At 34.4% G+C, this 27035-nt stretch overlaps 1 protein-coding gene and 1 pseudogene across 3 annotated transcripts; both read right to left on the reverse strand.

Annotated features, from left to right (window-relative positions):
* Window positions 1-267: 267 nt before the first annotated feature.
* Window positions 268-4911, reverse strand: LOC114186599 (uncharacterized). Of its 2 annotated transcripts, XM_085674396.1 has the most exons (11): window positions 4267-4911; window positions 3232-3535; window positions 2946-3152; window positions 2631-2861; window positions 2068-2548; window positions 1782-1975; window positions 1466-1696; window positions 1217-1384; window positions 1035-1142; window positions 864-939; window positions 268-791 (listed from the first exon to the last, which is right to left on the reverse strand). In XM_085674396.1, exons 2-5 carry the CDS (start codon window positions 3529-3531, stop codon window positions 2276-2278), a joined length of 1011 nt encoding a protein of 336 aa, XP_085530522.1. In that variant the 5' UTR covers window positions 3532-3535; window positions 4267-4911; the 3' UTR covers window positions 268-791; window positions 864-939; window positions 1035-1142; window positions 1217-1384; window positions 1466-1696; window positions 1782-1975; window positions 2068-2275. The 2 variants fall into 2 exon arrangements, with proteins under 2 accessions (XP_085530522.1, XP_085530523.1); XM_085674397.1 differs by having other exon boundaries at window positions 3232-4911.
* A 3-nt stretch (window positions 4912-4914) lies between these two features.
* On the reverse strand, window positions 4915-13859 carry LOC114186600 (uncharacterized; annotated as a pseudogene). The gene is made up of 5 exons (XR_014995652.1): window positions 13559-13859; window positions 12980-13136; window positions 5918-9240; window positions 5763-5830; window positions 4915-5087 (listed from the first exon to the last, which is right to left on the reverse strand). The product of XR_014995652.1 is annotated as an uncharacterized LOC114186600 (transcript).
* Between the last annotated feature and the right edge of the window lie 13176 nt (window positions 13860-27035).

Consider the following 27035-nt stretch of genomic DNA (forward strand, 5'->3'; position numbering starts at 1 on the left):
ACATTGATTCCATGACAGGTATAAAAAAAATATATTTTATACCATTTCTAAAATCAGTATAGAAAGTCATCTTGGAAATGGAAAGTTATGTAAAAAAAAATGACTTATTATACCGATTATAGTTCCAACCGGTATAAAACATTACACATTTTACACCAAGTATGACCTCAACCGGTATAAAAAGTGATTTATTATTTTTTTATGAAAAATTCGTTTATGCTTCTTACCACATACCAAACCTGTATATAATTACCTAAAACATCCAGAAAACAAATCTCATTCAATCTAATATTTACTTGAAATAGAATCTAATGTTTATATGAAATATAATACTACTCCAAAACGAATTACTATATAAGTCATAAAACACCTAACATCATCTTATATACTGTATATAATAACCCAAAACATCCAGAAAACAAATCTCATTCAATCTAATATTTACATGAAATAGAATCTAATGTTTATATAAAATATAATACTACTCCAAAACGAATTACTATATAAGTCATAAAACACCTAACATCATCTTATATAAACACTTAAAAGAAATGAAGCCCACTGCTTACGAACTTCCTTCAAGACTCCTTGATCCATTGGAGATGTGTCATTGAAAATCTACACAATGAATAGTTGAGTCAACAATCTTTTAGTGATAAATACTTAAGATGTGATTTATAAATTGTACATATTACCATATCCCATGAGTCAACAATGTTTGCGGATATGATTCTATGCATGAGCCTCATGGTATAATATCCACACTCATAGCTTCCCGGTTGACATGAGCACTACAAGTTAAATTCATATAATATCATAAATTTGATAATTGTATTTCAACAGTTTGAAGATTAACTACTTACAGTTGGCGCAATGAACTGCAACTTCTTTCTAGAAGTGATTTGTTGTCCCTACAACCTAGAATGTGCCTCAACCGCTCTGTAAAATTTAATGTATATTGAAATTGTGCCTAATATGAAACTTAGTAAAATTAAAGTATATAACACAAAAAATAAGTTAATAAAAAAACTTACGCTTGTAAAGTACTTTTAATTTTCAAAGTGTTAGGCTTCTTGTGTAATGAACACAAAAGAACCACAACAAACTTCTGAGGAAGAATTACCAGCAACTGCCAATGACCCCTATAGATTCAAATACCATTATATACAATTAAGTTTTACATAAATATAATTTAATGTATAAAAGACATTCTTACTGCTGCAAATAAGGCGCTAAGTACACTTCTTTTTTCCTAACATCAAATGCCTCTAATAAGTACTTTTGAACCTCTTCACTTTTATTCCCAACGCCTTGAATGGCAATAGGATCAATAAATCCATATATGTGATCATTCTTCTTCTCAGTGCATCTACGATGTAAATACCTTAAACATTGAAAATAAATAATATAAGAATAACATATTGAATATATTCAAACTTCATAAAAGTAATAAAAGTTTACTTACAACAACCAAAGTTGTATTACTGATATACATAACATATCAGTGCCAGAGAGAACTTCAAAAATATCCTTTTGACATAAAAAAAAGGGTGTTGAAGGTCCTATTTGTGGCTTAGGGAGGCATTTCTAATTGTATAGGTTGCAAGGTGATAGTCGCTGCCATTGCACCAAGTCGTTCTAGAATTGTCTGTTGTGGTAATGATTCATTCACATCTTCCTTTTCTTGTACTCTAATCTGCTATACATATTTTAAGTATTAAATAACATTAGTATACACTGATGTAAATAAACGCATCATTAAAACAAGTAAGGACAATTACCTCCTTTGCAATTACTTTTGCTAATCTAACTGGCCAAAGGATAAAATTTCCAGGGGCCTGCCCCATTGTCTTAACCTCTTGAGTGGGCACTGGGACTCGAGCAGTAGCATCTCGAACATCTACAACCACTACTCTCATCATATCATCTGCAATGGTTGCATGGTGTATGGTTGACCCCAATGCATACATTTTACCTAAGGTAACCAAATAATATTTGTAAAATAAATAAGACAATATAGTTAGGCTAAAACAAATACATGCAAAATAATATAATTAGACAAATTACCTAAAGCCACCAAGGACTGTAGGAGATCATCAATGAACAACTCGTAATCTGCATCACCAATGAGAGAAGCCTCTTCAAGAGGAACATCACAACTCCCCTTTGTGCTTACACAAATAAGAGAAGGTTGCTGAGGAGGATTACAAGGCTGGGCTGAGGGAAAGGCTAACTCTGCTCTCATGTCTGCTAACAATTGTGCCTTCATATCAAACTACTCTTTCTTCATCTCCTTCTTAATCTCCTCCCTAATTTCCTCCCTCATTTGTTCTCTCATTTCTTCTTTGATGGACATGATAACTTCCTTATTGATATTTACTTTATTATGATTAGCTGATGGAGGACCAAAGAATTGACAGATGCCTACAAATTTTCCAACACCACGAACACGTCCAGGATGCTCTGGACGACCAATGGCAACTGCCAATATGTCCTCACGCCCCTGTGGAGTGAATGATCCTTGTGTGCTTTGCTCGACTAGTTCATCCTACAACATAAAAACTTTTAAGTTAAGATTAAAAAAAATATATTAATACACATCTAAAAATAAATTAGTTTGAGTTACTTACAATACGCCTAGCTACGCTTTCTGTTTCTGCAGATATGTAATCCCCTGTTGGTTTTTGACAAGCTCTTTTCCATTTATCATGGCGAGGAGGATGAGTAACAGTAGTCCCACTGGAATTAGAGGCAGATGCCTCTTTCATCATCTTCTGCTCCAATTTATCATAACCCCCATGAGACAATCTATGGGAGTGGACATTCTTTCTTGCTATCTCTTGTGCAGCTTTCCTCTTAGCCTATGAGCACCAAAGTATAAAGAATGATTTATTTTAGCAATATGTTCAATTAAATAGTTAAACCTACATATAATATGAATTTACCTGAAAGACAGGATTTAATCGCCTTTCCTTAAAAGCCTGCCATGTGTCTTCATCAAGGAACATATACTTCTCACAAGGGTTTCTATCACTTAAGGGACCATAGATATAACGACTTGTAAGGTCTGTCTTAAAACCCTTCCATCGTTCCCCAGCAAATGAAATCCATTTTGTCCTCAACAGATTACTATTTGGGACATCATATGTGACCTGTATAATAAGAATGGATTACATATGTTAAATATCAGTTATATGTACGTAATAAATTGTATAAGTTAAGATATCATACTTGGACACTTAGCCAAATCTGATTCTTTACTGTCTCTGGAACATGGTCCCAATCATCTATAAGAATGGATGACTTGCTCCTACCAAGCAAGGCTACATAGCTGGTGAATTTTGTGCTATTATCTCCCAAAGCTTTACCAATTTGCATATCAAACTGGATAGGCAATCTTTGATCCGCACTACGACTGACTGTTAACTCTCTCAACCTAGTTCCATGCCTACCATTTTTTTTGGTACATGTATGAATCTTGTCCCCACCTTGTGAAGGTGGAAGGTCACCAAATGGTGTGTCAGCGGGCATTTCCCTATTCAAATAAATAATTGTTAGTGAGAATTAATAAATAATTTCTATTTAACATTTACATGCATCAATTAGTCTCCAGCTAAGTCAGCCACAAACTCAATACAATGAATCATCAGCAAAAGTAATGAAACTCGAGTATTCCCTCAAACTGATAATAAATCAAGTCAATAACTTTTCTTTTCAATTTTACAAACTAAACTGAATCTCTATGCCAGATTGCAGCTGCATTAGCAAAAAACTGTTCAGTAATCGGGGAGGGTTGTGACTATGTAGGTCAAAAAGTAAGTGACAAATAAGCATGACAGATGATTCTTCAAAATGAATTATAAAGAAGTACTGCTAACATTTTTACGTATCAATTTAGACATTTATAAAAATGTTACTAGAACATTTTGTTAGGGGAAGATGTAGGAAGGCAAGTAAAAAAGTTTAAAACTAGAACATATAAGCATAAGTAAATGAACAGGTTTTGAACTGTTAGCAAGGGATAAAAATTTTGCTATTGAAGTGATTTGTACACAAGTCCAAGGCTAGAAACACATTGGTAATTGTCATCATGCACAGGTGTAGATCATGATGTCATTGAAAATTTTATTTTGAGAAATAAATAGAAGAAATTGAATGACAAAAGGATACATAATGAACAATAGACTTATAATATCAATTTCAAAATTTACATTGGATGTAACAGAGGAATCAAGACAAGAAAAATGACTAGAGTTGTGTACTTACTATCAACTAGGATCTAATGTGCTTAAGAGATGAGAAGTCTTTATTTGGATGGATTCTGGAAACTTCAATGAAAACAATTTAATAAACGAAGATAAAAGTACATTTCAATTATCAGCAAAAGAAAAAACATATGCAAGAGAATCGAAAAGAGAATAAGAGAAACAAATAAGGATATGTTAGAGGGTGTGGGAGTGTTTATTTTTGTTTTAACTCGTTGACTCAATTTTGATAAGCATGCATACAATGATACAAATGCATGGCAAAACTTAATCATGAGAAGCTTAGTAAAAACAGTAATGGTGAGTTAGAGCATGATTGTGCTCTTCAGTCTTCTTCTGTACTCAACCTGGTGAAAATTTTAGTCTAGACATTGAAACATCTTAAGCCCCATTTTGGGTGATTGTGAGTTTTCAGTTCAACTGCAATTTTCAAAACAAAATGCATTTAGCCAAAATGGAGCTGGAATAATTTTTCACTTAATTTTGAAACACATACACCATCATCATTATTGCTACTACTACTATCACTATTTATGCCAAAACAATCATCATCTCTACTACTAATATTGTCTTTGTTTTGAGACTTACAACTGAAAACAGTGCTGAAAACTCTTATCCTTTATCATTGTCTCATGTTGGCTAGCCCACCATGTTTCAACTTTTGAGCCATAGACACAAAAATTCATATTCAGATTCATCACACTCTCTCACACACAGAATGGTTGTGTTGTGGGCTCCCATTCCCATTCCCAACAAGTTAAGCCTCACGGACACCATTATCACCTTCTCTCTCTTCCTTCTTTCTCTTCAGATTTAAATTTCCTATTACATTATTATGAATTAATGTTTTCATAGTTGCATGTAATCTGAAACTAATGGACTTAACTTTGTTTCTATATTCAACTTAGGTATATTAAATTAATATACATATTTTAGGTTGAAAGGTAGTACACGTACTTAGATGTAACAGTTTCTATATATTACAAAAAATCTTTGATCATATTATAATTTTTTTACAAAATATTATCACCAGATTGTAATTTATTTTTTTATGTATAAAAGACAAAACCGTCGGGAAACAAGAAAAGAGTTAACTGGTGAATAAAAAAAGATGATTGCATCATCATCAGCCACGAAAGAAAATATGAGAAACATGACATCCCATGTTTTGCCAAACTATCTGTGCTAGGAAATTTGTCTCCCAGAATATGTGTTCCTCAGAAATTATAAACCTCAGATTTCATCAACTAGCTAGAGCATATATATATATATATATATATATATATATATATATATATATATATATATATATATATATATATATATCTTAGGGCTAAACCACATAATCTTAGTTGAACTCATATTATCTACCTACCTACCTACCTTCCTATTTATCTATCTGCTATCTATATATTCACATAAAAAATTGATATGCAACTTTAGGGTTTTAAAGAATATTCACATAATCATATAGAAAAAATAGAATATAAAAGTTACCTGAAAGCAATGGATATTAGGTTATCTTGTTTGTAATGGCTTCAGATCAAAACTTTGAACCTACCCACCTATGAAGAATATGAAACAAATAAAGATGAAGTGAACCACATGAATCATAGTTTTTAAAACAATGAACAAGAAGGGATAAAATGTACCAATTAACTTGAACTGAGAAAGATGAAGAGCGTGAAGAAAAGCCACACACAAGTTTATGAGCACATAAATAAATGGGTTAAGTTAGAATGTTCTCCCACAACCCTTCGTTGTGGTCATCACGTACGACATGAACATCTACTTCATTGTCGGCATTCAAGGTCGGCATATTTGATAAGAAGGATGGAGTTTTGCTAATATCAAGTATCAATTCATCGTTGTAATCAGTATAATGTAGGGTTCTGCCTTGGAGAACCACTGACCATCTTTTGTTAGCGGGATCAATGACATAAAACACTTGTTTTGCTTGAGATGCCTTGATGAATGGCTCTTTAGTATAACCTTCCTTTTCTAGGTCAACCAAGGTAAAACCTAGATCATCAGTCTTCATGCTAGTATTACCATCAACCCACTTACATTTAAAAATAGGTACTCTGAAACTTGTGTAATCTATTACCTAAATATCTTCAATTACACCAAAGTAGCACATTGAGGCCATAATCGGATATTTATCCTTTGAACTTGAGAAATGCATTGATTCAGCTACAACCATTACTCCACTATTCTGTGTGGTGCTTTTTTCATCTTCGTCTTTTGTATGAAATGTATAATTGTTTATATCATACCCACTCCAGCATAAGACATCATAGTTTGGCTCACTTGCTAGCCAATTTAATGTATCAGAAGTTGTATTGTCATTTTGAACCTATTGTTTGAACCACTTCAAAAAAGTTTTGTTATGCTCATTAATGACCCACTTTTGAGACATTCGTGGATTATTTCTCTTCACAATATCTTTATGAGCACTTAAATAGGGGATGACTTCTTTAGTGTTATTCAATATATATAAATGTGCTTGGAGAACTTCATCTCTACTCAGAGTTCTAACTTTTGCACTTCGAGTACCCTTACCAACACCTCTTTCATGGTAACGAGACTTCGGTACCCCTATAGCTTCAACTTGTGATAAGTAGTCTGTACAGAACTCAATAGCTTCCTCTGCAATATATCTTTCAACAATTGATGCTTCTGGATGATATTGGTTCTTTACATACCCTTTCAATATCTTCATGTATCGTTCAATAGGGTACATCCATCGTAAGAATACTGGACCACAAATTCTAACTTCTTGGACTAAATGAATAATCAGATGGACCATAATATCAAAGAATGATGGAGGAAAGTACATCTCCAACTGACACAATATGAGTACAGTCTCATTTTCTAACTAATCCAACTTCTCAATATCGATAACCTGACTACATATTGCATTAAAAAAGAAGCACAATCTTGTTAAGGTATATCTAACATTCTTAGGCAATATGCCTCAAATAGCCATTAGTAGAAGTTGTTGCATCAATACATGACAATCATGAGATTTTAACCCAAGTAATTTTTAGATCTTTCATGGATACAAGTCTTTTAAAATTGGAAGAGTAACCTAGTGGAACTTTCACACCTTGTAAAATCTCACAAAAACTTCTCTTCTCTTGTTTAACAATGTGTGACATGCTGGAGGCAAGTATGTTCGCTTACCATGTGATTGTGGAGCTAATTGTTCTCTTATACCCATTTCAACTAAGTCCAAACGAGCATTTAGACCATCTTTCGTCTTGCCTTGAATATTGAGGAGTGTTCCGATAATACTATCACACACATTTTTCTCTACATGCATAACATCTATACAATGTCTCACATCAAGCACCCTCCAATATGGGAGATCAAAGAAAATTGACCTTTTCTTCCATATGTTGCTTGAAGTGCCTTTATTTTTCATCTTTCCAAACACATCCCCAATGTCTTTCACAAGCTCATACACTTGTGACCCACTTAAAACCATTGGAGCTAATTCATTTTCTTGACACCCATTAAATGCTTTCTTCAATTTACGATATGGATGGTTTGTACTAAGAAATCTCCGATGTCCAAGGTATATTATTTTCCTTCCATGTTGTAGTTGATGGTGACATGTGCCTTCTTCACATATAGGGCATGCTTTGTGACCCTTAATGCTATATCCACTTAAATTACCATATGCTGGAAAGTCGTTGATTGTACAAAATAACATGGCATGCAACTTGAATGAATCACTAGTGTACCCATCAAACATATCAACACCCTCCTCCCATAACATCTTCAAATCTTCAACTAATGGGGTTAAATAAATATTAATGTCGTTTCCTGGTTGTCTTGGACCCAAGATCATCAAGGATAACATAACATATTTGCGTTTCATGCACAACCAAGGAGGTAAATTGTAAATCACTAATAGAACAGGCCATGAACTATGTTTACTGCTCAAGTTACCATATGGATTCATTCCATCTGTAGCAAGTCCAAATCTAATGTTCCTTGAATCATTGGAGAAATTTGGGAACATGGAATCAATTTTCTTCCATTGCAACCCATCTGCCGGATGTCTCAAATGGCCATCTGTTGTACATCCATCTGCATGTCATCTCATGAGTTTTGCATCATTTGCATTGTTGAATAAACGTTTCAACCGTGGAACTACTGGAAGATACCACAAAACTTTTGTTGGAGGACCCTTACTATCAGATTCAAACTCACTATGTTTCTGTTTGTATCTTGACACCCCACATCGTGGACATTGATGTAACATGGCTAACTCCTTCCTGTACAAGACACAATCGTTTGGGCATGCATGAATTTTTTGATACTCCGTACCCATCAGACACAATATCTTCTTCGCATCATAATTGCGTGTTGGCAACGTGTTACCTTTAGGAAGCATGTCACTCAACAACTCAAGTAATTCTGTGAAGCTTTTATCAGTCTACCCATTTCTTGCCTTCACATTGAACAATTTTAATACCGCTGACAATCGAGTATACTTAGTGCATTCTGCGTACAGAGATTTTTCTGCGTCATTGCACAAATTGTCATACACATTCGCACGTTGAAAGGAATCATGTCCAATATCACGAATCATTTCCTCCATTCGATCATCCATCTCTAAATCAACTTCTTCTGCGTCAGACCCATCTACACTTGGCATGTCTATTAATTCACCATGCCATATCCACTTTGTGTAGCTCTTTAAGAAACCATCACAAAGAACATGCTCCTGAATAATGTCAGTTGGTAGTTTTCTCTCATTCAAACAATTAACACACGGGCAGTAGAATTTTCCATTATTATCCAGAACATTCATATTTGCAAATTCAAGAAATTCTTCCACTCCATTCTCATATTTATTTGTTGTGCGTAAAAAATTTATCCAACTCCGATCCATTGTTGTGTGTATAAATTAACACCACTGCTTTTGGTTAGAGCTCAGAAACAGCCAAACACGTAGTCCAATCTGTGAACTCAACACTACCACCATTTAATATAACATACAACTCATTTGACTTTGGAACAGTTCACACAAATGAATTCTAAGCAACAAAAATTCTATGAGCACAAGCTATATAACTCACTAATGAAGATAGAACAAAAGAATCTCTCAAACAGTTCAACAACAATTTTTATTGATAGTAGACATCATAATTATGGGTCAATAATCTAATTATAGGTCACTGATTTGACTCCTATGATATATCAATATCTAAATTATTTTTTGTTTTATTTAAAAGATATATGAATTATTATAAATTTCAAAAATTGTTATTATTATTATTGTTGTTATATATCTTTTATCATAATGGTTATAATAAAACCTATATAATAATATATTTATAAAAGGGGAGTATTACAAAAAATTTAGATTCGATCTGTATAATATTTTTGTTTAATGTAACTCTCTTATTAATTCAATTAAAGATGATAAATTATGTCATTTCAGATCCTTTCGGTTCACTATTAACCCATCACAAGTGAGATGGGGAAAATAGACTTATCATTTATGTGAACTTAATTTTGACTCGCAACCAAATTTAAAAATATAAAATTGTTATTTTTTACTTAATATATATATATATATATATATTATATTATAAGTCTTCAATTTATAATTAATATTTTTAATTAGATAAATTAAAAAGATTATTGTCTTTACATATTAAATTAATTCATAATTAATAATAGAAAATTAAATTAAAGGTGTTGATTAATACAATTTTTTTAACTATTTTTTATATTAATGTATAGTTAAAAATCATCCAACTCTGTCAAGTTGGCAAGTTATTGTTAGGTGAGTTTATTTGACACTTCTATATTTAAGCAACAGCCAAACACTTCAGTATTGTTGAAATTTACTTATTAATTATTTACTCTTTTTATTGATGATAAGTATTGTTTTACTTCATTATAGTTTCTCACACCCTCAGATGGTTTCCATAAATTTAAAAATAGATTGAATTTTTTATATTTTCTAACTTTTTTAATTAGTTTGTACCATTACTAATAGTAAATTTCTAGAAACTTTTTATTTTATTTGCAGTGAGAAATTATAGTAGCGTGTTTTCCTATATAGGTGATGATTATGAACATGTGTTGTTTATTTTAAGACCCAAAATAAATGGGTGGTGCATAGTAATGTATAACTACTGCTAGACCACCCTTTTACTTTCTTCTTCTTTCAATTACTTATTTACCCCATTGAGTTAATTTAATTAACTTCACCAACCGTAAAAAATTTCCTGTTCCAGACTTAATTTGCTTTAGTTTCACTAAAATAAAGGCACAGAAGTAAAATGTCAGTGACAGTGATTATTAGCAAAATGTCACAAAATCAGAGGCACAGAAACAAGATATTACGCTTGAGTTCAAAGTATATATACATATAGTTTGTATCTTGAGTTCAAAGTAGTGGATACACATATACATATATACTAACTAGTTTGTTTTCAGCTTTTTTTTTTCTTTTGCCTCTCTTCCAACAAGTACCCTGTAGCTACCACTTCGAAACTGTTTCTATCACTCTCCCCAGACAATGCAATGAAACTGAAACAGTCACACCCCTCTCTCCCTCTCTCATATAAACTGCATCTACATTCACATTCACAACAACTTGCATGCATATATATAAATTTTAATAAAATGTTCTATTTTTATTCATTGTTTAAACCAATAGAATTGAACTAGTCTTGGTATTCCTCCATTGATGTGAAGTTGAGCAAGGAGAGACTGTATTCAGAGTATCTTAGTATTATTCAGCCTCAGGGCTATTGCGGGAGATTGGATTTTGCTTTTGGGAATGCTAAGAGATGAGGCTCCAGTTCCAAGATAAATGCAGAAACCGTAAACAATCCATCATGAGTAAGACAAAGAGAGGATATCATAGGAGTTGGCTGAGCTTTCAAACTTAACATATTTGCTTTAGAATATTATGGTTTGGGACAGATGTAGACTATACCATCAGACTGCAGAGAAATTTCAACTCCAACAAAATAGTGTAAAGGCCCTAGATCCTATAAAGGGAAGTGATTTCAAAGCAGAGAAGTAATGGAATGTATATGGCTTACCAAATTACCTGTGATGATGATATCATCTACATAAAAAAGTATAAAAAGAGTAGAATTGACCCAGAATTTGATTAACAGAAATAAGTCACTTTTAGTGGAGTGAAAACCAAAGGTAGTTAAAGCTTAACTGAGTTTATTAAACAATGATCTTGGGGCTTGTTTTAATCCATAGATAGCTTTTGAAGTTTACAAACAAGCTTAGGATCATGAGAAATAAAACCAGACAGTTGTTGCATGTAAAGATCTTCTTGGAAACATCATGAATAAAAGCATTATTTTTGTCAAGTTGATGAATGGGCCATTTGGCTGAAACAACATATATGTGAGAACAACTCTAATAGTAGAATGCTTAATCACAGGACTAAAAGTTTCATTAAAATCCAAACTTGGTATTTGATGACAGCCATTTCGATCAAATAGGTAGAGACATTTAGATCATTCTTTGGGGCTTTAAGTTGAATTTTTAATTTGTTTACCTTGGCACGGGTATGAGACACATAATACCATAGTAGGTTTTAAGTTTGTCCCAATTAATTTGAAAAAGAACAATCAAGACCTTCCAATTTTGTTAGGATTGGAGTAGTCATGGAGGCCAACAACCCACCAATTGATGTTGTTGGTCATATTCAACATGTGAGGGATTCAGAGAACTGCTTGTCGCATTATCAGAGGACATATTAATTTTGGTGGAGGCTGTATGCCCCATCACAATAGTTTAATATAATTCTCATTTCTTGTCATTGCATTAATTTCGTTACTTTATTTGAAACAAATTACTTAAACTTCTGTACATATAATTGAGTTTTTATTTTATTTTTTTAGGTTAGTTGTGATTTCCGCATTTCAATATCAGAGGCGGAGGGAACAATGATGATAACTATTGTGTTCAAGTATCATCAACCAAAGTTTATTCTAAGTCTCTTTTCTTGTTGTTTTAGAGTGCTTCAAATACTAATAACGTGGACCTACATGCCCATCTATTGTATTGTATGGATTAAGTTAGTTATATTCTGTGTGCATGTTAGTCCTGAACTTAAAATACTTTGAAGATTTAACTTCGTAACAATGTCATCTCTGCTACCCTTAAGAAAAATTAATGTGTTTGAATTCAGACTTTAAGCTCATCCACTATTCTCTGCTTTTAGTAGTTTAGTCCTTTATTTTTAATTTCTTAAGTTTTGCTACCCATGTTATTTTTAAGTTTTATATTCTTGGTATATTTCATCACAGAGAGACATAGCTCTATCAGGTTTCAAATAGACCTGGGTGAGGGTGACTATGAATAAAATGTTATGAAGAGGGATGTACTATAGTTATAAAGTTACAGAAAGGTCATGAATTATTGAAGGTGATAAGAGGATATGTTTATTGGTAGAAAGGTCTATCACTGCTGAAGATTCAAATGGATAAATCTGACAATACTAATAATGTAAGCAGAGTGACTCATAGGGGACAAGATTTTGTATATGCTTCCTACTTTTTATGTTGTTGATGTTAGTGAATATGAGCCAGTTTTTATCTAATTCCAAATTTTCAGCTACCATGTTGCGCAAAAGGAAGAAAAAAAAGAAAAGAGATTCAGGGACAAGAGATATACAGAGTAGTTATATGGAAATTTTACCGGTTTACACCTACCACTAGGATAGTGGCGTCACAACTCCTGCAGATATCCCCCAACCAATGTCTGAACAGGTGAAATTGGACACTTAGCCCCTACAGTAGCTGACTCCAAGGCTTTCAAGTTATTCAGTGCTTCTTCCTTGATTGATTTCACTCCTTAAGACTTGAATTTCTAAAACCACAAAAGTTAGCAATTAATAAAAAATAAAAAAACTCAGGAGAATTTGGACTTTTAAAGAAATAATACATACATTCTTATATATTGTCATCTAACCATCAAGCATTGAAGAAAACAATATTGCTTCAGGAACCATGATAAAACTATGGTGTGATTGAAGAAATTAAATATTGAATAAACTGATTAAGGGAATTTTTTTATCTTAGCATAAATTCTATAGAAACAACAACTTGTGTGGACAATCATCCACATCATTATGTTTCTTCTTTACTAAGTATATAGTTGATATTAATTCAGGCTAGCAACATGAACAGTTAGGGTTCCATCAGTTAGCAGTAATTAACTAAAGCTAGTGATATTACTTCAAGCTAGCAACATGATGAACAGTTAGGGTTCCATCAGTTAACAATAATTACCGGTTAGCAACATGATGCTAGCAGACGAAGAGCACATAAACAACATGTGACGGTGATGAGGTGACTTCGCATGGTGACGGCGACTTCGTAGGCGACTCCGCACGGTGATGGCAACTTCGCAGTCCACTTCGCAAGCGACTTCGCAGGCTACTTCGTAGGCGACCGGTGACGGTGATTGTTGGAAAGTGGAAGCGACAAATGTTGGAAACGAAGAACTGTGTTAAGGTATGTTGGAAACGAAGAATAAGGAAAGGGAAGCAACAAACTATGTTTGAAACAAATGTTAAGGAAAGGGAATAAACGAAAGAAATGGAAAATGGAAAACATACTATGCCGGTCAGAGGTCAACAAGTATAATATCTTTTTTAAAAATTTAAAAATATATATATATATATATATATATATATATATATATATATATATACAAAATTTATACCAATTCTAGCTATAACTGGTATAAAAAGTCTTTTTCAATATTGCTAAAAATGTCATCGCGTTAATTTTTATACCAGTTGAAAGTATAATTGGCATAAAAGATCTCACATTATTTACAAAATTATCATCTGCCTCTTGTTTTATACCTGATGGATTTGAACAGGTATAATAATGTAGGTATAAAAAGCTTATTTTGCACTAGTGTATATATAAGAAAAAATGTTAAATTGTGTAATAAACTTTTTTGTCAATTTTTGCAAATACAAAGGCTTCGTCATCTACCAGACCTAATTCCTTATTCAGATTGAGGGATAAGAATGCTTATGGAGACTGAAGGTTTGAAGAAGGAAATAGGTTTAAGAGAAGAAAAGAAAAAAAAATTGAATGAAGTCGTTACAAGTTAGAGAGTAGTGAAGGGGAACGATGAAGTTGAAGTTGCTGGTTGAGGAAGATTTAATAATGACCTAGTTGTACCAGTTATAGTGATCAACCGGTACAGAAAGTGTTCTATTTTATTACCATTTCGTCATCACCTAACTTTCTATATCGAGTCTAGGTCTAATTGGTCTAACCGGTCTAATCGGTCTAACCGATCTAACCTATATCGGTCTAAGCGTACCTCTATTTTATTACCATTTTGCCACTATCTAATAATCTCAGTTTATATGTCAAATCTTCAATGATATTATTAACTTTTTTAATGGAATTTCATGGAGATTGTAAAACATATGTTCATTAATGGAATTATAAAACCCATGTATTGTGTCATTGGACACCATACCACTTAATTAGCTTTAGTTGAAGGGGATTAAAGTGTAGATGGTGACTCAAGAAAATACTAAAATATAATTGTTTACTATCTTGATTCTTTTTATCAGTTTTGAGGAGAAGAAAAGTGGGGAGGAAAAATAGGAGTAGGAAGCTGTTAGCATAAGAGGTTGATGAAGAATTGATGAAGATGCATTGATGATCAAGTTTCTTGTTTACTAAATATGGAAAGTGAAGATTATGAAGTTTAAATGTTGTATTACATTTGTAGACTATATGACATAGGTTAGATGTCCTTTTAGTCTTTATGTACCCTTTTCAATCTGTTAAAAAGGTTTTTAACAAGTTAAAAGACTTGTTGCATATAGTTTTGGTATGAATGTATTCAATTAGTTGAAACTTTTTGGAATCGACTAATTTCACTTAACTCAAGTGAAATCAACAAATTGTATGAACAAATCAACCTGTTAAATTCACTTATGACCAAATTATATAAGTTGGTTTTCATAGAGATGAGGTACGATTTTGAGTTTTTAAGCGCGAAAAATAGTCATACACTTTTGGAAAACTCTATCTCTCTGAATCACATAGTTGTAGTTGAAGATTGAAGATCTTGGTTGATCTTGGAAGAATTTTGGCTTGGTTGAAGCTTGAAGAACACATGTTTGGTTGGCTAGGGAGAGCCTCCATCAAGTTTTGTTGTTTTTGTGCCTCTGTAGTTATGGGATATTCTTGAAGTTACTCATGAGGGAACAAAAGATGTGAAGAGAGAAAGGAAGCATGCCTTGATCAAACAATATGAACTATTCAAGATACAACAAGGAGATTCTATAGTTGAAGTGCAAAAGAGATTCATGTACATTGTCAACCATCTTGTAGGCTTTGGAAAGGAGTTTGATAAAGGGGAGCTAAACATCAAAGTGCTAAAGTGTCTTCATAGGAGTTGGCTACCTAAGGTCACAACCATCTCTGAATCAAGAGATTTATTCACTAAGACCACAATTGCATTGTTTGGTAAGCTAATCTTGTGTTTGGATGCAGCATTTCAACAATGCTTAGAAATTGAAATGCTTTGTATTTGAATTGCTTGCAATTAAATCTCCTTCATTTTCTAAATAACTTGTTTGGTTAAAGAATTTAAAATACCTTACATTTCAATTTCTTGTTTGGAAAAAACAATTGAATTTCTTCTAAGATAAAATTTAATTTTTACAATATTTATTTTAGGCTTAATTATGTTTTGAGTTCATGATAAATTTGGAAATGGGCTCGACGACCCAGATGGGTTGGGCCGGCCGAAAAACCCAAATAGGCTGGGTCGACCCGATGATCCAAACAAGCTTAATGGCCCATACTTGATGTGACCCACCAAGCCCAATTGTACCTTCAAGCCCAAGGCGAAGCCCATTAAAAGGCCCAATTACAAGATCAATGATGTAGAAGATTCAAAAGGGCCTCCCATTAGATCATCACAAATAGAATGGGCTTCACACATTATTCAAATGGGCTAAAGAGATCACAAAGACTTGAAGAAGTGCATGTAAATCTAGTAGTGTAGAGTTAAATTGGGCCATTGTTTGGGCTTTGCTTTCCAATAATACATAAGACATGAAAGGAACATATGATGGGGTTCAAATTGGGCTCGGCCCAATTCTCTTCATACATGGCCGAGATTATCAAGACAAGGATGCTCCTTTGCTTCATGGTTTGACTAAGCTTGGTCATCACATCTAAAGGCTAAGAATCCTTCTTGTTCTTCAAGCCAAGATCCAAGGGGCGTGATCTTGCCTCCTTCTCCAAGCTTGATCTAAGGGCCAAGATCAAGGCCCACTCCATCCAATGGCTCTCCTTTCTTATGTGTAAATGGCTTCATATAAAAGGCAAAATTTCACTCATTTGTAGACACTTTTGAAATTTTAAGCAATAGATGCAACTTGATTTGAGAGCACTCCTCTCTCTATTGCCTTTGAGAGTCACCCCTTTCTAGAGATTTCCTCTCTCTGCCTCTAGCCACCTTCCATAGGCTAGAATAGATTAGGAAATCCTATCACCTCTCTCACTTTCCATTGCTCGCAAGTGCCTTCCAACTTGCCTCCATTCCTTCATCCAATTTCCACTGCCCATGGAGTTCTTCACGCACCTTTGGAGCTCCACCATAATGGTATTAAGAGCCATCAAACCATGGTCTCTCACGGTTTGGTAAGGATCTTTCCTAGTCTTGTGTTTCCTTCATTTTTCCGTCTTGTTCTCATCTTCTTCTCCTTCTATTTTGTTTTTCTCTTTCACATTTACCGTTCATTGTCTATTATATTGTGTTTCTCCATTGATTCCATGCAACTATGAGACTACAAGAGTGTTCAACACTCTATTTGTAGATTTCCTTGCTTGCTATGATTCACATTATTTACTAGCTTTCCTTTACATTTCAGCACCATTTTATTGCTTCCATTGTGTTTCTTGTTATTTTTATTCGGTGATTCTTTTCTCTTTTCTATTTCTACCGTTCAAGTTGTGTTCTATGTATTGTTCATGCTTTCTTTTACTTGTTTCTTCAATTTTCCACCGTTTACAATCATTTTCTGCACTTGCTTGAGTGAAACCGTGCCAAACTCCACTCCAAAACGCAATGAAGTTTCATGCTATGCGCGTGGTTGTTTGAGTCAGCTTTCCTCACTATTTTAATGTCATTTCACCGATTGGTTTGTGCCTTAGAGTGTACTAAGATGTTCATCTTCATCTATGCTTGATTCAAGATCATAATCAAGCTCTAAATCGAATTGATTTGTCTATTGAACATCTTCCACTTTCACTTTCCTTTTGCTTCAGTTTTCAACCTTTTTTTTCCACTGCACACCTTCTGTTTGAGAAGTGTCACGAGTGACTCAGTGCTCCAAAATTTAAGTTGATTGTTGCTTCGAAAAGCTAAGTCAGAAACGAAAATTCTCCAACAAGAATCATTCCATCATGTTAAGAATTGAATTCTATACAAATTTTTGAAGTAGAAGCAACTTTCTGCGTTTTTCAGTGCCAATTTGTTGCTGTTTTCACTTGTGTCTTGATACACACTTTTCTTGTGTGATTTAACTGGAATGATTCATAGTACCGAATGACCTTCTGATTTTTTCCTTATTTTCTTAACATCTGGACGAAAACTTAGCAAAAAGAATCATTCAAATATGTCCAGTACAAAAAATATGATAAATTTGCAAATTTAAGGCATCTGTCAGCGTTTTTTGGTGCTGTGTTTTCGGGAAAATCAATGTTTAGTGCGTTTTTGGTGTGTTTTGCTTTAGAATTTCAGTGTTCTTGCTTTATACATTTGCTTATTTATGTGTGTATTCCATATTGCCATAAATTGCTTTCATTTGGAGTGGATTACTTCCCTCACATTGGCACACATGCAATTGTTGACATGAGAAGCCAAGGTGGTTTGCTTCTTGAAGATTTGATGAAGATTGAATGAAGATCTTTTGAACTATCTTGAAGCCATAAACATTGGAATGAAGCCTACATTGATGAAGGAAAGGAGATTTGATGATGTCCATGGTGATCAAGACTGAAACATGTGCTCTCCATGTAGTTACATCATTAAGAAAGTGTACTTGTAGTTTGTAATTCATGTTGTAGACCTTAAAGCATTAATTACATGTAGTTTGGTCTTTGGTGTGTTTTTAATCTATTGAATGGTTTTTCAACAGGTTAAAATGTCTCTTTTAATCTGTTGAATGGTTTTTTAACAGGTTAAAAGGTTGGTTGCAGTAGTCTTAGACTGCAAAAAATTCAATATGTTGATTTAGTTTTTAATCAACTGATTTCACTTAAGTCAAGTGAAATCAACCGATTGATTTGAAAATCAACCTGTTGAATTTCGTAACAGTTTGATTATAAAAGTTGTGATTTTTGAAAGAGAGGTCTGTTGATCATTTTAGAGCACGATTTGGTTATGCAAACTTGTGGAAACTCTCTCCTTCGTGATCATAGGTGTTGCAGTTGTTGAAGACTAATCTTGGATAAATTCTTGAAGCTTTTGGCTTGGTTTGAAGCTTGGAGAAAGTGGTTTGTGGTAGGCAAGGCTGTGCTACCACTAAGGTTTGATCTTTCTCAAGCTTTGTGTGTGCCTGGTGGTTTTCCAGGTCTGCAAGAGGGTTATTGTTGTGGTGATGTGATTCTTGTGTGATTCAAGAGTCTTTTGTGGTGTTTTTGCATATTTTGGAAGTGTAAGGGTGAATTCTTTATAAAACTTTTGAAATAGTGCAAAGTCAAGCTCAGGTTGCCTTGACAAACTGGATGTAGCTCAGGTTTGAGTGAACCAGTATAAAAATTCGTGGTGTCCTCTCTTCTCTAACCTTTCTCTCTTGCATTTTCATTTTAAAGTTTCAAGAACTTGTGCTTTAATCATCTTTTTCATGATCTTGCATGTTTTCATAGCATCTGAAGCATTGAGCATGTTTGTATAATCATTTGGAATTGATCTTGATCATTCTTGAGCATTGTTTCTGGTTTAAAATTCAAATTCACATTTCTGCATTTTTCCCAATATTTCAGTCGACTGTTTTTCAGTTTCAATCGATTGATTATACCAGAACAGAATCTGTTCAGTAAAATCAATCTGTTAACTTTGTTTTTGATCGATTGAAAGTGTATAGTTCAGTACTGTTTGCATCCTCACTTGGTGATCTATTTGATTCAATTTAAGGTGGTTTTTGGCTTGCAAAAATAGCCTAAAGTTTTAACTAGCCAATTCAACCCCCCCTTCTTGGCTTTTCAACCATTTCAAAACTAACAATTGGTATCATAGCAAGGTACTTGAAATTTGATCAAGTAAGGTCCTAAATCTGTTTTGAACTACTTGAAATGGCTGAAAACAAGTTACCTTTTGGTGAAGGTGCCTTCATTCATAGACCCCCTATGTTTAGTGGCATTAATTACCAATTTTGGAAAATTAGGATGAAAATCTTTATTGAGGCAATAGATCAAGGGATATGGGATGCAATCATAAATGGACCATATACTCCTAAACATATTGTTGATGATGTACATGTTAATAAGCCATGGACTCAATGGAATGAGGAAGAAAGGAGGAGAGCCCAATATGATTGCAATGCAAAGAATATCCTCACTTCATCTTTCAACATGGATGAGTTTTTTTGTGTTTCACAATGCAAGAGTGCCAAGGAAATGTGGGAGGTTCTTGAAGTGACTCATGAAGGAACCAATGATGTTAAGAGAGCTAGAAAGCATGCCTTGATTCAAGAACATGAGCTATTCAAGATGAAACAAGGAGAATCCATAGCGGATGTGCAAAAAAGATTCACTCACATAGTCAACCATCTCATAGGCTTGGGTAAGGAATTTGACAAGGAAGAGTTAAACATCAAGGTGCTAATGTGTCTTGATAGATCTTGGCAACCAAAGGTCACGACTATCTCAGAAACAAAAGATCTATCCACTCTGACTACAGCCACATTGTTTGGTAAGCTTAAGGAGCATGAGATTGAGATGCAAAGGCTTAATGAGCTTGAGTCAAGTGAGAAAAAGGTCAAGAACATAGCCTTGAAGACTAGCACAAAGAAAAATGAGGAAATTGAGGATGAGGTGGCTGAATCAAGTGAAAGTGAGAACTTGAATCTCCTTGTCAAGAGGTTTGGTAAGTATCTCAAAAGGAAAGGTATCAAAGGTAATCCCAAGAGGTATACTTCCAAACACAATGAATCAAACTCTTCTAATTTTACATGTTATAACTGTGGAAAACAAGGACATATCAACATTGAATGTCCAAATGCTAATAAAGAAAAAGAGAAGAGTGTTGATAGGAAAAAGGAGAAGAAGCCAAAGGAGAAACGTGCATACATTGCATGGGAGGACAATGATGATTCAACAACAAGTAGCTCCTCACAAGATGAGAGTGAAGAAGCCAACTTGTGTCTCATGGCTGGTTATGAGTCATCTTCCTCAAGCCAAGTAAGTTCTATAGACTTAAAAGACTATAATCAATTGTTGCATGATTTTGAAGAGTTGCATAATGAAGCAAACAAGATTTTTGCATTAAACAATCGGTTGAAAGGCTTAAACAATTGGCTGGAAAACAAAGTTACTCAACTGGAAAAAGAAATAGCTGATTTAAAAACTGATTTTGAACATTTGGAAATTATTTATAGTAATTCAACCAATTGTTTTAGAAATCAGTCAACTGAAAGATCCTGTGAAAACTGCACAGTTTTGAAAAATCAAGTGAAATACCTTATAAAAACCTGTGCAAGGTTCACAAGAGGAGAAGCAAACTTAGAGGTTGTTCTTGGTTCACAGAATTGTGTGTTTGGCAAAGCTGGACTTGGTTTCAATCCTTCTTTTCAAAAGAAAACCAAGAAGTTCTCTAGTTTCTTTTCTAAAAGCATACCAAGTGACATGCCATTTATTTCATGCAACTATTGTATGCAAAAAGGTCATGTTATTAAGAACTGTCATGCTAGAAAATATGATGTTCCTAAAGGGATTATGAAATGGATCCCAAAAGGATCTAGAAAGGCATAACCATGATGGACCCAACCTATCAAAGGGTACCAAATAATCCAAATCTGTTTTGCAGGTCATGAAAGGTGATAAGAAAGATTTGTGGTACCTTGATAGTGGTTGTTCAAGACATATGATAGGAGATAAAACCAAATTTGCAAAGTTGGAGTTGAAGGAGGAAGGGTTTGTAACCTATGGAGACAACAACAAAGGAAGAATCCTTGGAAATGGAGTCATAGGCAATGGATCCTCTTTCAACATCAAGAATGTGCTGCTAGTTGAAGGACTCAAACACAATTTGATAAGTATAAGTCAACTATGTGATAGAGGCTTTAAAGTCATGTTTGAACCAATTAGTTTTTTGATATATGATGCACATGGTAGTATTGTTTTGATAGGCAAGAGAGTCAATAATATATATATATGTACTTGACTTGCATCATGCATCATTTAGCATCCATTGTTTGCTTACAAAAGAGGATGATACTGGGTTATGGCATATAAGACTTTGTCACATACACATGCAACATTTTAATCGGTTGAATAGAAAACAATTGGTTGAAGGACTACCAAAACTCAAGTTTGAGAAGGATAGAGTGTGTGAAGCATGTCAAAAAGGAAAACAAACTAAGGTCTCTTTTAAATCCAAAAATGTTGTTTCAACTGAAAGACCTTTAGAGATGCTTCACATAGATCTAGTTGGTCTATCTCGAACCATGAGTCTTGGTGGCAATCTTTATGCATTAGTCATTGTTAATGATTTCTCTAGGTACACATGGACTTTGTTCTTAGCTGCCAAAAATGACACTTTTCATGCTTTCAAAAGACTTGCCAAGATGCTTGAAAATGAAAAGAGTTCCAAGATAGTGTCTATTCAAAGTGATCATGGTGGGGAATTTCAAAATGAAAAGTTTGAACACTTTTGTGAAAAGCATGGTATCAACCATAATTTTTCTGCACCAAGAACACCACAACAAAATGGTGTTTTGAGAGGAAAAATAGATCACTTGAGGAGATAACTAGAACTATGTTAAATGAAAACTCACTACCTAAGTACTTTTGGACTGATGCAGTCAACATTGCTTGCTATGTCTTAAATAGAGTGTTGATTAGGCCAATTTTGAAGAAAACCACTTATGAGCTTTTCAAAGGGAGAAGGTCTGTTTTAAGTCACCTAAAAGTATTTGGATGTAAGTGCTTCATCTTAAATAATGGCAAAGAAAGTCTTGGCATATTTGATGCAAAAGCGGATGAAGGTGCTTTTCTAGGCTATGCTACACAAAGTCATGCATATATAGTCTATAATAAGAGATTGATGATTGTTGAAGAGTCTATGCATGTTGTATTTGATGAAACTAACCCAAAATTGCAAGATCAAGTGTCAAAGAATGCAGATGAGGAAGATATATTGCAGGAGCAGATTTCTGCTGCAGAAAAGTCCACTGCTGCAGGAAATCAGTTGGCTGAAAAGGAAAAACAGTCGACTGAAAAAGCTGCAAACAGCAAATTGCCCAAGGATTGGATCCAGCCTAGAGGTTTATCAAAGGACAACATCATAGGTGATATCAAACAGGGAGTATCTACTAGACGTAGGATTGTATTTTGTGAACATGTTGCATTTGTATCTCAAATTGAACCTAAGAATGTGAATGATGCTTTGAATGATAGTAATTGGATTATGGTTATGCAAGATGAACTCAATCAATTCACAAGAAATGATGTGTGGTTTCTAGTGCCTAAAACTAATGACATGAATATAATTGGAACCAAATGGGTTTTTAGAAACAAAATGGATGAAGATGGTAATATAGTAAGAAACAAAGCTAGACTAGTTGCTAAAGGTTATAATTAAGAAAAAGGCATTGATTTTGATGAAACTTATGCACCTGTAGCTAGGCTAGAAGCTGTGAGATTACTCTTAGCATATGCTTGCATGTGTAACTTTAAATTGCATCAAATGGATGTGAAAAGTGCATTCTTGAATGGTTCCTAAATGAAGAAGTGTATGTATCACAACCTCCTGGATTTGAGGATCATCTCTATCCTAACCATGTTTTCAAATTGAAAAAGGCCTTATATGGTTTGAAACAAGCACCAAGGCAATGGTATGAAAGGCTAAGCAATATTCTCTTATCAAAAGGTTATGCCTAGAGGTGCAGTGGATAAAACACTTTTCATTAGAAAACATGATAATGATGTTATACTTGTTCAAGTGTATGTTGATGATATCATCTTTGGTTCAAATAATAACACATTGTGTGAAGAGTTTGTTGCAGCAATGCAGGGAGAGTTTGAGATGTCCATGATGGGTGAGCTTGCCTACTTTCTAGGGCTGCAAGTCAAGCAACTCAAACATGGAACATTTTTAAATCAATAAAAATATTGTTTTGACGTGTTGAAAAAGTTCAAAATGGAGGATTGCAAGGAAGCTGTCACTCCAATTGCAACAAATTGCCTTATGGATGCAGATGAGGTTGGCCAACTAGTAGATTCAACCAAATACAGAGGGTTGATTGGGTCTTTGCTCTATCTTACAGCAAATTTAGACTATGCAGGGTGCAAATTGGATAGGAAAAGCACAAGTGGTACTTGCCATTTGCTTGGATCAAGTCTAATCTCATGGAATAGCAAAAAGCAAGCTTGTGTGGCACTTTCCACAGCTGAAGCTGAATATATTGCTGCTGGACATGGCTGTGCACAAATCATATGGTTGAAACATCTTGGACTATGGTGTAAGGCTAAGCAAGCGTGTTGATTTTACTTAAACTGTGCTTTTACTCACGAATTGAATTGTTAAGTTGACTCAGTCAAAGCAAGCATCTTTTTGTCAGGTACTATCTGCTCTTAACTGCCCATTTCATCAGCCATGTGTTACTTTTACTGAATTGTTTGACCAAAAAGCATTCTAGTGTATAATTCCAATGTGCATGCAGCTCACATGATCTGAACTGATTGATTCTCTCATAAAAACACATTGAAACATCATGAATGCACGAGATACTGTTTTGGACTGCATTAAATTGATTTCGGTAACATAAAACGAATTAATTAGAAAAATCTGCACCATTTAATCAACTGTTTCTGAAAATCAGTTTGTTGAATTATAAATACTGCACTTGTGTTGCTGTATTTGCATCATACATCTCTTAGAAACAGCCATACCAACACTCATCATGCCTCGTCGTTCCCAAAGAGCTACTCAATCTGATGATGAGCACTCCACTCCTCCTACTCCAAGGTCTCCAAATCATGAAAGCCATGGAAGAGTTGAAGCATGGTTTGAGGATCATGAGGACAACATTCAAGTGTTCCTCATTAAGATGAATAGGAAGCAGATCAACATTCCTAAGGGAAAATATATCCAGACTTGGTGAAGGTGTTTTTCACCAACTTGGAGTTCAAAAATGATGTCCTACTGTCCAGCATCAAGGGTATTCAAATGGAGATCAACAAGAGAGCTTGGAAAGACGTGATTGGACTCAAACCAAGGGGTGTGCAAGTGAGAAAGGTGAAACTGGGGCTGTTCCTGAATTCAACAAGATGGAATACTATGGTCAATGCTTGAGAAATCCTATTGCTGAAATCAAACACTTCCATGTTGGTGGTCTCAAGGTGGATCAAAGGTTACTTGGTATGATTGTCACAAAAATCCTTGTTCCACGTGGTAGCAACCATTCAACATTGAGTGAGGGAGATTTGATACTCATGTACTGCATTCAACACAATATACAAGTGGATTGGATCTATGTGTTTCGTGATCACATGCTCAAGGCCAAGAGGCTCACAGATTTTAGGCTTCCATACAATCCTCCAAAGGATAGAGGCCCTGTGTATTCACATCTTGAGAGGATGGTGCTGAACCAGCTGCATGAGCTTAATGTGTCTCAACATGAACAACATAACTATTGCAATGAGAGGTTCAAGGCATTGGATGGCCAAATCCATGATATGCTCCACTCATTCCAGACCAGAAATGACCCTCAGGATGACTGAGTGTGGTGGTTGTTTAGGATCATGCATTGCATCCTTATGTTTGTGATTTTTCAGTTTGAGTTCTGTCAGTTTCAGTTGGTTATTTTTCATTTCAGTCGGCTGATTGTATCAGCTTTATGCATCTGTTTTCTGTTTTCAGTTTCTGTTGGCTGTATTTCCTTCCAGTATTAATCAAATGATATGCAATGCTTGTTATCTTTATGCATTTGTTCTGTTTGATGAATCCAAAGGGGGAGAAAAATTGGATAATTGGAAAATGGATAATTGATCACATTAAACTAAGCATTAAAAATTGGAATCAATAATCAAATCTGAATTTGAACCCATATTATTGATAGGGGGAGCATAATCATAGTTGTACACTTGCTAGCTTGTGTATATTGCTGTTGTAAAATGTGTTTCAGGTTTACAAGCTTTAAGCTAAGGTGTTACTTCATCAATTAGTTTCCAACAAATGGAAGAAGCATTTTGCAATGGAAGATAGAAGAAGATAGATGGAAAAGAGGTTGGCTTCATCAAATCACGGGGAGATTGTTGACATGAGAAGCCAAGGTGGTTTGCTTCTTGAAGATTTGATGAAGATTGAATGAAGATCTTTTGAACTATCTTGAAGCCATAAACATTGGAATGAAGCCTACATTGATGAAGGAAAGGAGATTTGATGATGTCCATGGTGATCAAGACTGAAACATGTGCTCTCCATGTAGTTACGTTATTAAGAAAGTGTACTTGTAGTTTGTAATTCATGTTGTAGACCTTAAAGCATTAATTACATGTAGTTTGGTCTTTGGTGTGTTTTTAATCTATTGAATGGTTTTTCAACAGGTTAAAATGTCTCTTTTAATCTGTTGAATGGTTTTTAACAGGTTAAAAGGTTGGCTGCAGTAGTCTTAGACTGCAACAAATTCAATCAGTTGATTTTGTTTTTAATCGATTGATTTCACTTAAGTCAAGTGAAATCAACCGATTGATTTGAAAATCAACCTGTTGAATTTCGTAACAGTTTGACTATAAAAGTTGTGATTTTCGAAAGAGAGGTCAGTTGATCATTTTAGAGCACGATTTGGTTATGGAAACTTGTGGAAACTCTCTCCTTCGTGATCATAGGTGTTGCAGCTGTTGAAGATTGATCTTGGATCCATTCTTGAAGCTTTTGGCTTGGTTTGAAGCTTGGAGAAAGTGGTTTGTGGTAGGCAAGGATGTGCTACCACTAAGGTTTGATCTTTCTCGAGCTTTGTGTGTGTGCCTAGTGGTTTTCCAGGTCTGCAAAAGGGTTCTTGTTGTGCTGGTGTGATTCTTGTGTGATTCAAGAGTCTTTTGTGGTGTTTTTGCATATTTTGGAAGTGTAAGGGTGGATTCTTTATAAAACTTTTGAAATAGTGCAAAGTCAAGCTCAGGTTGCCTTGACAAACTGGATGTAGCTCAGGTTTGAGTGAACCAGTATAAAAATTCGTGGTGTCCTCTCTTCTCTAACCTTTCTCTCTTGCATTTTCATTTTCACGATCTTGCATGTTTTCATAGCATCTGAAGCATTGAGCATGTTTGTATAATCATTTGGAATTGATCTTGATCATTCTTGAGCATTGTTTCTGGTTTAAAATTCAAATTCACATTTTTGCATTTTTCCCAGTATTTCAGTTGACTGTTTTTCAGTTTTAATCGATTGATTATACTAGAACAGAATCTGTTCAGTAAAATCAATCTGTTAACTCTGTTTCTGATCGATCGAAAGTGTATAGTTCAGTACTGTTTGCATCCTAACTTGGTGATC

The sequence above is a fragment of the Vigna unguiculata genome, chromosome 6 (genome assembly GCF_037176805.1).
Source record: "Vigna unguiculata cultivar grain cowpea cultivar isolate G323 ecotype 2 chromosome 6, ASM3717680v1, whole genome shotgun sequence".
NCBI classification, from domain to species: Eukaryota; Viridiplantae; Streptophyta; class Magnoliopsida; order Fabales; family Fabaceae; genus Vigna; species Vigna unguiculata.

Excerpts from the sequence above, each read along its gene's own strand:
- LOC114186599 (XM_085674396.1), bottom strand. The coding sequence starts at position 3,531 with ATGCCCGCTGACACACCATTTGGTGACCTTCCACCTTCACAAGGTGGG. Across the intron at positions 2,862-2,945 it reads GATTAAATCCTGTCTTTCAG|GCTAAGAGGAAAGCTGCACA; the intron begins GTAAATTCATAT and ends TGGTGCTCATAG. Across the intron at positions 2,549-2,630 it reads AAAGCGTAGCTAGGCGTATT|GATGAACTAGTCGAGCAAAG; the intron begins GTAAGTAACTCA and ends TTTATGTTGTAG.